This window comes from Ailuropoda melanoleuca, chromosome 4 (genome assembly GCF_002007445.2).
Source record: "Ailuropoda melanoleuca isolate Jingjing chromosome 4, ASM200744v2, whole genome shotgun sequence".
In the NCBI taxonomy this organism is placed as follows: domain Eukaryota; kingdom Metazoa; phylum Chordata; class Mammalia; order Carnivora; family Ursidae; genus Ailuropoda; species Ailuropoda melanoleuca.
Window position 1 is genome coordinate 129,173,015 of NC_048221.1, and position 15,178 is coordinate 129,188,192.

The 15,178-nt window shown below is 37.0% G+C and overlaps 1 protein-coding gene across 8 annotated transcripts in view; it reads left to right on the forward strand.

Moving 5' to 3' along the window:
• The window catches only part of PUM2 (pumilio RNA binding family member 2), a 95,890-nt gene that overhangs the window by 46,881 nt on the left and 33,831 nt on the right, over positions 1–15,178 (forward strand). For 7 of the 8 annotated variants that reach the window (XM_034659860.1, XM_034659862.1, XM_034659864.1 and 4 more), the window contains 4 exons: positions 242–384; positions 1,776–1,905; positions 12,934–13,077; positions 13,194–13,487. In XM_034659860.1, the coding sequence (XP_034515751.1) occupies positions 242–384; positions 1,776–1,905; positions 12,934–13,077; positions 13,194–13,487 (711 nt within the window). The remainder of the gene's footprint in view (positions 1–241; positions 385–1,775; positions 1,906–12,933; positions 13,078–13,193; positions 13,488–15,178) is intronic. The other variant, XM_034659863.1, reaches the window with a different exon arrangement.

The window sequence follows — 15,178 nt, forward strand, 5'->3', positions numbered from 1 at the left end:
GCTGCTGTCACTCCCGAAGACTTTCTGTTTTAATAATCATATCTGAATGAGACTGTCCCCCGAATAGAATTAAAAAAAAAATAGTATGTATCAGGTGATAAGTGGGTAGAGGATTATAAGGACATCTGCTCTAAGTCTTACAAACTGTTCCTTTTTATGATCTAATGGTAACTGACTTCATTTATCTATGAAATGTAAGTAACTTTTTTTTTGGGGGGGTGGGGTGGGGTGTGGGGTTTAGGTCCAGCAGTGGTTCCACCTCAGTATTATGGTGTTCCGTGGGGGGTGTATCCAGCCAATTTATTTCAGCAACAAGCTGCAGCTGCGGCAAACAACACAGCAAATCAGCAAGCAGCATCACAAGCTCAGCCTGGACAGCAACAGGTATAGGCCTGCCTTCATTAAATTAATACCCGGAGAGTCTTTGAGATTCCATGAGTTCCTTGTTTTCAAGATCTGTGACTTTTCATCTTCTTCAGTATGTAATACAATACCTAGTATATAATTGGTGTACAAGTACTGATCACATGTTTTTGTTTTTCGAATTACATGAATTTAAAGATTTGGGTGTATTCCATTTCTATGTTTCTGGTATTGAAATCTCTAGCAGTTTTTAATTTTCTTTTCAGTACCTATTCAAGTTTGCTAATTTTCCTGTCAAAGTAATTATCACTTCATTTTCTTCTGGGTATTTAAATTACCTTTTTAAATATTAGTATATATCTGACCAGAAAAAGTTTACTGGGTACTTTATATTTTTAAGCAAGATGAAAATAATTTCACTAAACATTAGATTTAACTTCTTTTTTTTTTTTTTTAAGATTTTATTTATTTATTCGACAGAGATAAGAGACAGCCAGCGAGAGAGGGAACACAAGCAGGGGGAGTGGGAGAGGAAGAAGCAGACTCATAGCAGAAGAGCCTGATGTGGGGCTCGATCCCATAACGCCGGGATCACGCCCTGAGCCGAAGGCAAACGCTTAACCGCTGTGCCACCCAGGCGCCCCTAGATTTAACTTCTTAAAATAGAAAATGTTTATTACAAACATCCCCCCCCTGCATTCCTGGAACTATTTTAATAAATGTGAAAACACCATCGATGATTTCAGAATTCTGGTTGTCAAATTCTTCGTATTTATACCAAAGAAGCAACTGAATGCCAAGTATATTGTTACTTGACAGCTAAATTTTGTTCTAAATTTCCTTTATATACTTGAATACTATATTGATGTTCTGTTGAAGCTGTCCTTTAGCTCAGTCCTTATAGATTATACCACAGCATGATTTAATACATTATTTATCTTCTTTGGGCAAACATGAAAATACCATACTACCTGAACAATACACACACCTACATGTGAGGCTTGCTTACACAGGTGATGTTAACAATGAATCGCCCTTGTCCTGAATTGTTTCTCTCTCTTTGTGAAATTAATGTGATTTAAGATTTTGCCATTCCCCTCTCCAAATAAATTTCTCTTATTTTAATACATTGGTAAGTTAAAGGACACAAATAACTAGAAATAATTTTTCCCAAAGGCCTTCTAAAATCTCCGTGTTACTTAATAGATTGTTCTAGTTGCCAAGAGCCAGTAGTTGTGTTTTTGATTTCAAGTATTTTTATTTTTTCATGTTAAATCAGCATTTCATTGCACATAAATATGTTTAGAGAATATCCAGAGACCGTTTATCATACATACAGAGTTGCCTGGGATAAATTTATTTATGTGTTGTTTTATTATTTCATTTTTAAGGAAATCATTTGTCCTTTGTAGGTTCTCCGAGCTGGAGCAGGTCAGCGCCCTCTTACTCCCAATCAGGGCCAACAAGGGCAGCAGGCAGAATCACTCGCAGCAGCAAATCCAACTTTGGCTTTTGGTCAGGGTCTTGCTACCGGCATGCCAGGTATATAGTTAGTTAATTGTAGAAATTTGCATAGGTTTGAAATGTTAAACGTAGATACTCACATTGAAAAGTGAAAAAATGAAGAAACATTTTTAGAGTCTTGCGTACCTTGCAGTAAGTTGTTTAGAACTCAGATGCCAATAGTTGAAATCGGTACTATATGTGAGACTTAACAGGGATGGCGTACATGTACTAGACCTCTCAGTGCCTCCATTTTTTTCTTCTGTGTATGGCATTTTCCCAACTTAACATAGCCCAGAATTCTTGAAGCAGTGCTTCAAGAAATAGAATCAGTTAGTGTTTGCATTGTAGATGCCATCTGCCATTGCTGCCAAAGATCATTTCGTTAATATTGAGAAATTTGCAGCTAAAATTTTCACTTTGAATATTGTTCCATTATGTTCTGCTCATTTATAGTATTTTAAACTATTGTTATTTATAACCTGATAATGTCTTTGAAAATATGCCTATGAAAGCCTAATACAAAGAAAATTATAAAAATTTCTTCCCATTACCACACTACAACTTTCAGAAAGGGCCATCAGAATACATTTTTTTGTGAAGTAGATTTTTATGAAACAAGATACAAAATTACTACTTACAATAATGGAAGGAAGGTATTTTCTTAACAAAAGCAGCACTTTTATGTTTTTAAAGTGAAATTTAAAGCTGCATTTGAATATCAGTAGGTAATGGGTCACTTCTTATTCCTTTATTCTCTCCACTCCTAAAGACTCACTTTCTCTTCTAAGTATGCTATTTTTTCACTTTTAGTATATGAGTAGTTATGTAGATTATTTATTAATGAAATGTGAGTTCCAGGTTCCATTTAATTGTAATGTAGTTACATTTTATACTCATATCACTTAAGAAATATGTTTAATGTATTGGAAAATACATGTAGTTGAGGGTTTCTTTTATGTGTTGTGTGTTGCTGAATACTTCTGTATGTTATTTTAAGGATTTATCAATCGATTGCGTTCATTCTATTTTCTCTGAGATTCTAAGGTCTGATTTTATCATCTTATCTTAGCCCTCTGGATAAAGAAAAGATGTTAATACTGCAGTCCCTGAAGTACAAATAATAGAATGGAAGCGCTCTTGTTACTTTCTTTTTTTCTTTTCTTTCTTTTCTTTTCTTTTCTTTTTTCTTTTCCTTTCTTTTCTTTTCTTTTCTTTTCTTTTCTTTTCTTTTCTTTTTCCTTTCCTTTCTCTTTTCTTTTCTTTTCTTTTTTCTTTTTTTTCTTTCTTTCTTTCTTTTCCCCCAGCCATGTACTTCCTTCAGGGAAGCTGCTTTCCTGGAGCCATTGTGGATTAGAGACCTTTGAGAATACACTGTGAAGCTGAAATTGTAGATGTGGAGAGACATGGAAACAAGACAAAGGGAACTGAGCAGGAATTTATGGAAGACACTGCTAGACTGCCCTGGGATCCTCTTTCTATCCCTCACTTCTTTTAAGCCCTGCTTCCATGATTCCTTTTCAGTAATCTAAATAACTCTAATAATCTCAAAGTGTGACCTCCTTTCCTCCATTCTTATTTTTCTCAGTTCTTTGTTGTATTTCATCATGTTGACGATGTCCAACTCTACAATTCCTCTCTACCATTACACTACCCTCTGTGATATTTTATTCTCTTGACTTTCCTTTCTCATGCTTCAATTTTATCAGTCTCCCTTTCCTCTCTATATATCCTTAAAAACGGAAGCTAGTCTGGCTTAGTGACTAGATACTTTGGAGTCAGGTCTGCCAAATTGCTGTATCACTTAGTTATGTGACCTTGGCCAAGTTATTTTCCTCTTTGAACTTCAGTTCCAATATTAGGACAATAGATACTTTACTTTTTTGTGGGGGAAAGTCTGTCTACTTTTACCTTTTCAGCCATCATCCCTATACCGGTAAACTAATCGAGTTTATATCTGCATCTTGGATTCTTTGCTGAACGCTTAACACATTTCTGCTTTTGTATAGGACATTACTGTGTGTATGTTCCAGCCACTCCTCAAACTGACAATATCAAAAAATGAACACCTCTCTCCCGGATTTACTTACCTTACTGTTTACTCTGTTTCGCTCTTGGTATTAATTCCATTATCCTCTTTTTTCCCCCAGTACCCAAAATCGTTTTATTTTTAACATTTACTAAGTTTAAGTTGTACTAATTTCTGATACCTAAAAATGTGTATCCACTTAACTAGATATCCACACATATAAATACATACAAGCATAATTCGTATCCGTAGTAATACTTGGAGTTTTAGCTATAAAGTTGATTTCAGTTCAGGTCAAATAGTTTATCTTTTACAATAAACCTAATCTGTTCATGAGAATCTTCGTTCCATCTGAGGTAAGGAATATAATCCTGGGTAGAACTGGGATATGGTACTGGCATGGTCAGAACTGCTCCTAGCCCATACAGGGTACCTTGGTACAACTTAGAAAAGGAGCCACATCATCTGAGTAGACACAGCCATACACCCATAAACTCAGCTTGGTGAATGGAGCCTGACAGGTCTTCAGCTCTCACTGGTTATCTCAGCCAGGGTCCCTTGTACAGGGCATGACCTACATGTAGCTGGCCATCCTAGAGGGGGCTGCTCGGTGGTGGCACAAGCAGAAAGGAGTGATCAGGCCACCGTTGTACAGCCTTACTCCTTGCTCAAAAAGACTGATTTAAGTTGTCTGGCTAAGTTTGGTCAGATAGGGGATCTCTTCTTCAAACCACTGATGTTGATTTAGCTCAAGAGAGAGGTCTCCTTGATGGAAGATCATTTTCACGCTCAAGTGTGCACATTGCTGTGCCACATGCAAGTGGACTTTCAAGGTTTAATCTTAAGAAAATAATCCAGTGTCAGTTCTTGATTCCTAAAAATTATGCTGTCCAGCTGGCTATAGGTGAGCTGTGCAATTTCACTCTTAAGTGTTTTTAGTCTTGAAGTACAAACTATACGGAAGGCGTGTTCCAAAACTATTAAGATGAGTTCATCACTTGGAGTGGGAACTCAAACCACTGGTCTCGGAGCCTCAGCTTCGCCACCTTTACCCAGGAGTAGGGTGGAGGGGAGTAGAGAGGAGCCAGCAAGCTATCTCTGCTTTGCGCCCTGACCCCAGGCCTGAGGGCCAGAGGACCAGGGCCACGGATACCCCCATCCACATGCCTCAGTGAGGCAGTTGTGCTTGGTCCCACGCCCTCCAGGCTGTCCACTATCCTCTTAAACTAGAAACTTTTGGTTTCAGCCTCAGTATCATCTTCAGCTCTTAATTTTCTTCTGTGATCCACATTCAGTAACTTGTCCGTTCTTAATCAATTCTGTCTCCTATTCATTTCTTCTCATCTCTGCTATTCTTGTTCAGCCTCTTCCTTATCCTCCCACTAACTCTGTCTGCATCCAGTCTTTTCTGCTCATCTTTTTATTCTTTCGTTTACCTTTCAAAAATACTGGTTAGTTTATGCCATTCTGGTTCTTAATATTTTTTGTGATCCAGTCCCAAACTATCTAATTGGTAGTGTCCTCCTACAGTCCAATGCTCTAACACACTAGATCATACACTGCCCCCCAAAATACTTGTGCTTTTATGCCTCTAGTCCTAGCTAATGGCTTTTCACTTAGAATACCCTTTTATACATTTTAAGCAAAATTGAGATATATAGAGTTTAACAGTTTCCTTTTTTTAACCTAGCTTTGTAAACATTTTGTAATTAGCTTTGCTTGTCATCCTCTAATATCCTTTCCATGATGCCTTCCCGATCTTTCTTTCCCGGTGCTTTTTCATCAATAATTACTCTTCTTTCTCCCTTCCTGTGGCACATAACTTGCACCCTTCTTTAGTAGTGCTATCTGCCTTAGATTTCATTTAGCTGTTTGTGATTTATTTTCTCAATTCTGCACGCACTTTACCATGTTTAGAGGTAGAAAAATGTCTTAAAGTGGAACAGCTTTTTCTATTTCTCCCTGAAGGGCAGTTAGTAGATGAGTGTCATGTCTTATAACAAAGTGGCATCTTAGAATTAAGGAAATAGTACATTACCTCCTTTACTAGATTGTACAATTCTTGAGTGGGGGTGTCTTTTTTTTCTTTTTTAAGCCCCTGTCTTTTTTAGACTCTCAGTAGAAAGGTAAGTGGAAATTAGAAGCTTTTGAACTGAATGATCATGAAAATGCTACAAATTTAAGCTCATGAACTACACCCAAAACAACATAGAAAGAGAATATAAGAGGCTCAGATGCATACATTAGAAAGTAAGTTTCCACTTAGGAACTATAAAAGGAAGAGATAAACCCAAAGAATTGTGGAAGGAAACTGAATAATAAAGATGGGAGCTGATGTGAATGAAATAGATGTCAAACATAAAATAAAAAAGAGTCAGTTTATCCCAAAAGTTATTTTCTTTGAAAAGACTTAATAAAATTGATAAATCTCTGAGAGACTTAGCAAAAAAATATTTAAAACAGGCATAAATAGCCAATATCAGAAAAATTAAATAATCATTGGAAGCTATTAGGAACAATCTCATATTAACAATTTGGAAAATATAGACAAAATAGACAAATAGCTAGAAAAATGTAACTTACCAAACAGACTTGAGGATAGGATATAGAAAATCTGAAGTCCATTACCTTTAAGGAAATGAGGAATCAAAAATTTTCCCCCACAAAAACTTCAGGCCAACATAAAATGCCAGGTATTTGAGGAAGAAATAATTTCAATTTTTAAAATTCCAGAGAATGGAAAAAAGAGGGTATACTTCCCACGTCATTTTATGGGACTAGAATAATCTAAATACTAAAACCTGTCGCATTTAGTGCAATCCCTCAAAATATCACTAGCATTCTCCACAAAGCTAGAACAAACAATTTTAAAATTTGTATGGAACCACAAAAAACCCCCAAATAGCCAAAGCAATCTTGAAAAAGAAAAGCATGGCTGGAGGCATCACAATTCTGTACCTCAAGCTATAGTACCGAGCTGCTGTCATCAAAACAGTATGGTACTGGCACAAAAATAGATTCATATCTAATTAGAACAAAGTAGAGAACCCCGAAGTGGACCCACAACTATATAGTTAGCTCATTTTCAACAAAGCAAGAAAGAATATCCAGTGGAAAAAAGACAGTCTTTTCAACAAATGGTGTTGGGAAAATTGGACATGCAGAACAACATGCAGAAGGGTGAAACTGGACCATTTTCTTACACCATACACAAAAGTAGATTCAAAATGGATGAAAGACCTAAATGTCAGACAAGAAACCATCAAAATCTTCTAGGAAAACACAACAGCAACCTCTTTGACATCAACCATAGCATCATCTTTGGAGACAAATCTCCTGAGGTAAGGGGAAACAAAAGCAAAAATGAACTACTGGGACTTCATCAAGATAAAAACTGCTCAGCACAGGAAGCAACAAAACCAAAAGGCAGCCTTCAGAATGGGAGAAGATAATATGCAGATGACATCTGATAAGGGGTTGGTATCTAAAATCTATAAAGAACTAATCAAACACAACACCCAAAAAGCAAGTGATCCAGTTAAGAAATGGGCAGAAGACATGAATAGACATTTTTCCAAAGAATACATGCAGATGATTGTAACAGACATGGAAAGCTACTCAACATCACTTGGTATCGGGCATACAAGTCAAAACTACAACGAGATACCACCTCACACCTGTCAGAGTGGCTGAACTTAACATTACAGGAAACAGCAGATGTTGGCGAGGATGCTGAGCGAGGGGAACTCTGTTACACCGCTGGTAGGAATGCAAACTTGTGCAGCCACTGTGGAAAACAGTATGGAGGTTCCTTAGAAGGTTAAAAGTAGAACTACCCTGTGATCCAGCAATTGTACCAACTACTTATTTGCCCAGAGGATACAACAGTACTGATTCGAAGGGGTACATGAACCCCAGTGTTTATAGCAGTATTATCAACAATAGCCAAACTATGGAAAGAGCCCAAATGTCCATTGACTGGTGAATGGAGAAGGTGTGTGTGTACATACACATAGACACACACACACACACGATGGACTATTACTCAACCATTAGAAAGAATGAAATCTTGCTATTTGCAATGACATGGATGGAGCTAGATTGTATTATACTAATTGAAATAAGTCAGCTGCAGAAAGACAAATACCGTATGATTCACTCATGTGGAGTTTAAGTATCAAAACAGATGAATGTAGGGCAAAGGTGGGAAAAATAAAAAGGGGAGGCAAACCATAAGAGAGACTCCTACTGATAAAGAACAAACAGAGGGTGGGTGGAGGGATGGGTATTATAGGAGGGCGCTTGTGATGAACACTGGGTGTTGTATATAAGTGATGAATCACTGAATTCTACTCCTGAAACCAGTATTACACTATATGTTAACTAACTAGAATTTAAATAAAAACTTGAAACATTAAAAAAAAGAAACTTCAATATTAAGAAATAGAAACAAAAACATCTAAATTTATATCAGTTAGAAAGTCAGAATCATTCTGCTGCAGTCCTTCTTAGTCTTCATCTCTTTGTAAAATCCGCTTGAATTACAAATCCTTACAAATATCCAAATATTTGGGGGGGTCCCCTGGGTGGCTCAATCGGTTAAGAGTCTGCCTTTGGTTAGGCATCTGCCATCCACTCAGGTCGTGATCCCAGGGTCCTGGGACCAACTCCTGTATCTGGGCTCCTTGCTCAGCTAGGGAGCCTGCTTCTCCCTTTGCCTGCCACTCCCCCTGCTTGTGTGCTGGTGCTCTGTCTTTCTCTGTCAAATAAATAAATCTTAAATAAATAAAACCACAAATACCCAAATATTTTTGAAAAAAACTCATAAAGATAATATGTTGCATTTACAAAATAATGTAAAACCTGTCAAGGACTGTATAGAAAAGGAGAATTACAGGCCAGTCACACAAATACGGATTTAGAAATACTCAATTAAATATTAGCAAGCCAGATCTAGCAGTATCTAAGCAGGATAAGATATGATGAACAAGTTGATTTTATCCCAAGAATTCAAGAGGAACTATAGGAGGTCATATAGTGTAATTTGCCACATTAAAAGATTAAAAGAAAGCAATCAGCAGAACTTCTCTAAAGATGCAGGAAAAGCATAACAAATTCATATATTGACCCTAAAAACAAAAAGCCTCTTTATCAAGTTAGGATTAGAAGATAACTAACTTAATAAACTAAGGGGGGAATTGATACCCTCCCCCCCAGTGAATAACAAACTACCTCTTTATGGGAAATACTGAAAGTTTTTTTTTTTTTAAAGATTTTATTTATTTATTCAACAGAGATAGAGACAGCCAGCGAGAGAGGGAACACAAGCAGGGGGAGTGGGAGAGGAAGAAGCAGGCTCATAGGGGAGGAGCCTGATGTGGGGCTCGATCCCGTAATGCTGGGATCACGCCCTGAGCCGAAGGCAGACGCTTAACCCGCTGTGCCACCCAGGCGCCCCTGAAAGTTTTTAAGACTTGGAACAAGACGAGGATTCTTCCTACACTTCAGTGTGTTAGAGACCCTAGCCAGTGCTGTAACATGAGAGAAAAATCAGAAAATTCTGTAAAGGGAGAACGAAAGCTGTTACGAGAAAGCAGTATTGTATATTAAATGAATCTGAAGATAAAGTATTAAAATGTTCTTGTTAAGGTTTTTGGATATGAAAATCAACTTAAAAATCTTTTCTGTTAACAGCACACTGTTTGAAAATGAAAAATTTTGAAGATTTTTAAAATTTATTAGAGAGCAATGAGGGGAATGGGGGGAAGGAGCAGAGGGACAGGGAGAAGCAGACTCCTGCTGAGCAGGGAGCCTGAGGTGGGGGCTCCGTCCCAGGACCTGGAGATCATGACCTGAGCCAAAGGCAGACACTTAACCATCTGAACCACCAAGGTACCCGTGAAAGTGAAAAATTTTAAAACTAGTTAACAGTAGTAGCAAGTACCTACGACTAAATTAAAAGGAAAAAAAAAAAGTCTGCATGATTTCTATGGCAAGTAGGTTTGCTTAGACATTAAATGAGACCTAAACAGAGATACCGCTGGACAAATCAGCATTTTACATGTGTCACTTATCCCCATATTAACCTGTAGTTTCAGTCATTTCCGATCAAAATTGCTATCGGGTCCTTTCTATGGTATTTTGACAGCTGATAGGAAAATAAGGAAAATGCAAAGGGTCAATCAGGATTAAGCCACAACAGTCTTAACAAAAATATGTAAAAGGACTTGTTCTATTCTTAGTCTGGAGTCGTACTTAACTCCCAAGCTGCAGTTAGATTACTGCATGGAGAGAGAAACAGACCAGTGGAACAGAATAGAGACCCAAAGGTGAGATCCCCAAAGAAATGGACACCTAATAGCAAAGAAACCCTACAAAGCTGTAAGGAGGGGAATGACTTGTTTTACAAGAAAGATGAAATAAAATTGGTTGTTTTGGAAACAAGAGTTTTGAAACTGAACCCCTGCCCTACCTTGTGTTCAATGACCAACTCTGGAGTTTTAGACCTAAATATGAAAAGTGGAATTTTAAAGCTATTAGAATATAGGGAAATTTTGTTTAAAAAATGAAATAATAAATTTGACACATTACCCCAAACGTCACCATAAAGAAGGTCAGGCTAGGAATGGAAGAAGGTATTTGTTCCATATTAATATACTGAAAGACAGATAAAACATTAAAGGATTCTAAACTAGTGAGATAAGGCAGCCCAGTAGGAAAATGGGTAAAAGACTTGAACAAGCCTCTTCCAAGAGAAAATCCAGATGCCCAGTTAGCATATGGAAAAATGCTTAGCCTCCATAGTATGGGGAAAAGATCAAAACCACGACATATCCACATTAGCCAGATTTAAAAGTCTGAGAATATAAAGCGCTACTAAAGTCACAGAGAATTTGAAACTAATACCAAAGTAGTAAGAGTGTAAATTTGCACAATCAGGGTGTCAGCTCCTTAGATACTTGCTTGTAGTAGAGAAATCTTCACACTTTACATACCAGGATACATGTACCAAAATGTTTATAGCAGTACTATTGGCGGTGTCCCCAAACAGGGAACAGTGTAAATGTAGAACAGATAAATACATTGTGGTATCCATCCAGTGAGGTGCTATAAAATGGAAATGCATATCCATATACAGCCACATGAATGAATTGTACATGAAAATTTTTAAGTAACCCAAAACAAATGGTGGTTAAGGAGGGAGGCATTTATGGGTAGTAGTGTGTAGTACGAAGAGAAAGAGGAGGTGGTGGTAGAGCAGGCACATAGGAGAGGTAGGGTTCTGGGCAGTTTTCTGTTTCTTAACTTGGATGGTTACAATTCTTTTGTTGTAGTCATGCTGTTCTTTGGGGTTTTGTACTCTTTATATATTTTATTTCACAATAACAGTAAATTCTTAAAGTATTGTGCTTTGCTAATTAAGTACATTTTCTGTACTTCAAAGAAAAACTTACTCTGAACATTGCCTTTCTACCCTGTGGCCCTTTTTGTAGCAGAAGTCCTCAGAAGCATTATCTGTACTTGTCTGTGGTTCTTCCATTCTTGACTCAGTTTACCACAGTTTGGCTTTCATTCCTTACCATAATTACTTCCATTTTGCTAAAGCCATTGGTCAGTTCTCAACTCTTAATAGCTTTTAGCAGCATTTGACATTGTTGATCACTTAGCCTTCATTGAAATTCTTTTTTCTTTGGCCTGCAAGAGACCACATTATTCTAATTTTCTTCCTTCCTTCCTGGCTATTCCTTCATAGTTTCTTCCCAGGTTCCTTCTCTCTCCAGCCTCTTAATGTGAAGTTCTCTGTCCGTACATCCCTTTTTAATTTTCTTGGTGATTTCATCCTTCATAGCTCCAGCCTGGACCTCAAGACTTTTAAATCCTATATCTCCAGTTGGATATCTAATAATGTCTTCTCAGATTTATCACATTCATTCCATGAGGAGAGGGCTTGAAAGCTCTGCATTCCCTGCTAGATTTTGCCGCATGTCTATTTCGTTGATCGTCCTAATTTATATCCATTTATAATGAAACTGTAATTGAAAAACAGTCAGAATTACTGTATTTAATTAAAAACAACCTTTGCATGTGAAAGTGTTGGCCCTAATGGTGAAGGTAGTGTTTAAACTTAAAGAGGTTGCCAGTGCCTTTTAGCAAATGGTTGTCAGACTGCTGAACCTGAGTCCTTGTTACTACGTAAGAGCCTTTCTCAACCTGACTTCTGGGAGAGGAGCAGCTTTCCAGCCTTAAAGTATCTCCTATATATAGTAAACTTCTCTCCTGTGCATCTAGAGTGGTACTTGTTCTTTCCTTCAGAGAATTGGCAGAAAGTCTGTTTTCTGTTAACAATAGTTACTTTCTGTTCTGTATTTAAGATAAGGAATCCCCACTGAGAAAGGCTGCTAAGAAGTTAACTTCACTCTCCTGTAGTTCTGAATAGTGCAAATTGTCACCAGCCTTGTCCTTAAGGCTACAATAAAACTAATGCCTGCACAATTTTTATTCAAACTTTTAGCTTGAGAACCTTTACAAAAAGAGTTACCTTACGATTTTAAAGTATCTGTTTATATCATGACTTAAGTTTTTAAATGGATGCTTACAAATGAAAATCTAAAGGAATGCTGGTAGTGAAGCACTTGGTTTAGAACTTGATTAAAATTGCACAGTAAACAATTCTTAGAGTCTTCTACCTGAAATGCCTCCTCTCAGAACTAATAGGTAATATTTTTCAAATATCAGTGCTTGATAGCCTATAGTGTCTGTATCAAAGAAGGTACTTCATCATTCGGCAGTCTGTAAGTGGAAGGGAGCTCTTAAAATTCAGAGAAAACAATTTTACCTGTACTGTATTACATTTCCACGTATTTAGTAAGTAAGATCTTCTCAAATGTCTTCGCTTTTCATATAATGTTTAAGGATTTTATATTAACAGTATATAATTATGTTTTCTGGTTGATAAAAACAAATGCAGGGGAAGATAAACATGCATGTTTCTATAATAAATGTTTTCATTAGTAAACATTTATTTTAATATTATCTAGGCTATCAAGTACTAGCTCCAACTGCCTATTATGATCAGACTGGTGCCTTAGTGGTTGGCCCTGGAGCAAGAACTGGCCTTGGAGCTCCAGTTCGTTTAATGGCTCCAACACCTGTTTTAATTAGTTCAGCAGCGGCACAAGCTGGTAAGTGTAACTGATGTTTTCAGGGATAATATTTTTCTGGTGTTCTTTGAGATAATTTAAAAATAGAGAATAGTCTTTTCAGTAGTTTCAAGAAGTATCTGAAATTTATTTTCCAGCAGCGGCAGCAGCAGCTGGAGGGACTGCAAATAGTCTTACAGGCAGCACAAACGGTCTCTTTCGGCCAATTGGCACTCAGCCACCGCAGCAGCAGCAGCAGCAGCCGCCGCCGCCAAGCACGAATCTGCAGTCCAATTCATTTTATGGGAGCACTTCTTTGACTAGTAGCTCCCAGAGCAGTTCTTTATTTTCTCACGGACCTGGCCAGCCTGGAAGTACATCTCTTGGCTTTGGAAGCAGTAGCTCTTTGGGTGCTGCTATAGGCTCAGCCCTCAGTGGATTTGGTTCATCAGGTAAGTTGCCTTTCAAGATGAGTATACTCTGCTAGGTGGACATGAGGTATATGTATGTTTTTAATAATAAGGTAAATAGTAATAAATAGTTGTAGTGTAGAAAGGACAGGAATAAAATACTTGTTTATGTAATTTTGTAGGGAAAAAAATTACCTCCTCAAATCTTTTAAGTATTTATGAATGTTTAGCTCATTTCAGGCAGCCCATCTTTTACTCAAATACAGTACATTTTCCCCTGGCTTTAAGAATTGTGTTACTGTAATTTTTGTTTTAGGAAGGTTTCTTTGGAGCAACATATTTTATATTAATTACTAGCTCTTCCTTATTCTCTATATAATAATGATTGAGGAAATATTTTGCCATCTTAAATTTCCGGTATTATAAAATAATTATCTTTGTGTGCTTATCACATGGTTTATTCTTATTAAATGCTAGTGGTTTGTTAATGGTTTTCTTATTGGTATGATATATAAAAATAAAACACAATGAAATGTTCTAAACAGAAGCCCCTAGGAAACTACCAATGTGCTTATCTTTTACACTAAATAATTTAGCCTTTATCACTAAAAATTCATCTAAAAGGATGTTTCTTCCCATTTCCTAGTTTTAGATATAATACTTAAAAGATTTAAATTTGAAGTAGCTTCACAAAATAATTTACCTACAACAAACTGATTTTGTAACCGAGGAACGACTAGGTAAAGTCAAAAGAGGCCCACATTGACTCCCTATTGACATACCTTGTGTTATCATTCTCTGAGGTTTCCACAGTATTCCGGAAACGTTAGGGGAAAAACAACTTACCCTAGTTCTGTTGGTACAGTTAATTGGCAGCCTTTTCTTCATGAGTGGCAGGGCAAATTATTCAGACCTCAGGAGATTTTCTATTTCTGTAAAGTTCTAGAATCTTTAATACCTGATTCCCATCTGTTTTCCCACCACCTTAAACTATATGCTTTTCTGGTGTGGAAAATGGCAAAACTAACATGGGCCAGTCGTTACTAAGTATGTTTGCCTGTTTTGTAAGAAAGGATCTTCTGAAATTTCAACATTCATATTCATAAGAGGAATGGAATGGTCTAACACAGCTATAAACTTTTAGAGCAGAATGCTTTTTTGTTATAATGAAGTACAGTAGGGAAATAATCCACAGTTGCCGAACACAAAGTTACCTAAAGAACGGGCACAAGAACTTCTGACAGAAAACAAATGAACATGGAGACTCTTCAATCTTTAAATTTTCCTACTGGAATTTTTCTTTCCTTTTGGAGCTCAGTATTTTTATTTCTACCCAAGCACTCCATAGGACTCATTTTTTGTTTCTAATACAGTTGACAAGCATTTTCCCCCAAATAATCCAACATGCTGAAGAAAACTGAAAGAACGTATAACTTAAAAGATAAACTTTGCAGAAATAACTAGTTTCTATACTAGAGATTATAGACTGTAAATAATTCAGGAAAAACAGAGAAGAGTGTTGATAAATCTCCTATTCCCTTTTCTAATAAAATATGTCACTGATGGTCTGGAGTAGATTTGTAGGCCCCCTTATCCGGTTCTTTCAAATTCCCATTTGTCTCTTAGTTGTTAAGGTCATTCCGTCCAGCATTCAGGAACTGGTTGGCATGAAGATTTTGTTCCTAACAAATACTTCCTGAAGATGCCTCTTTCTCAGAACTGATCTTCAGGCC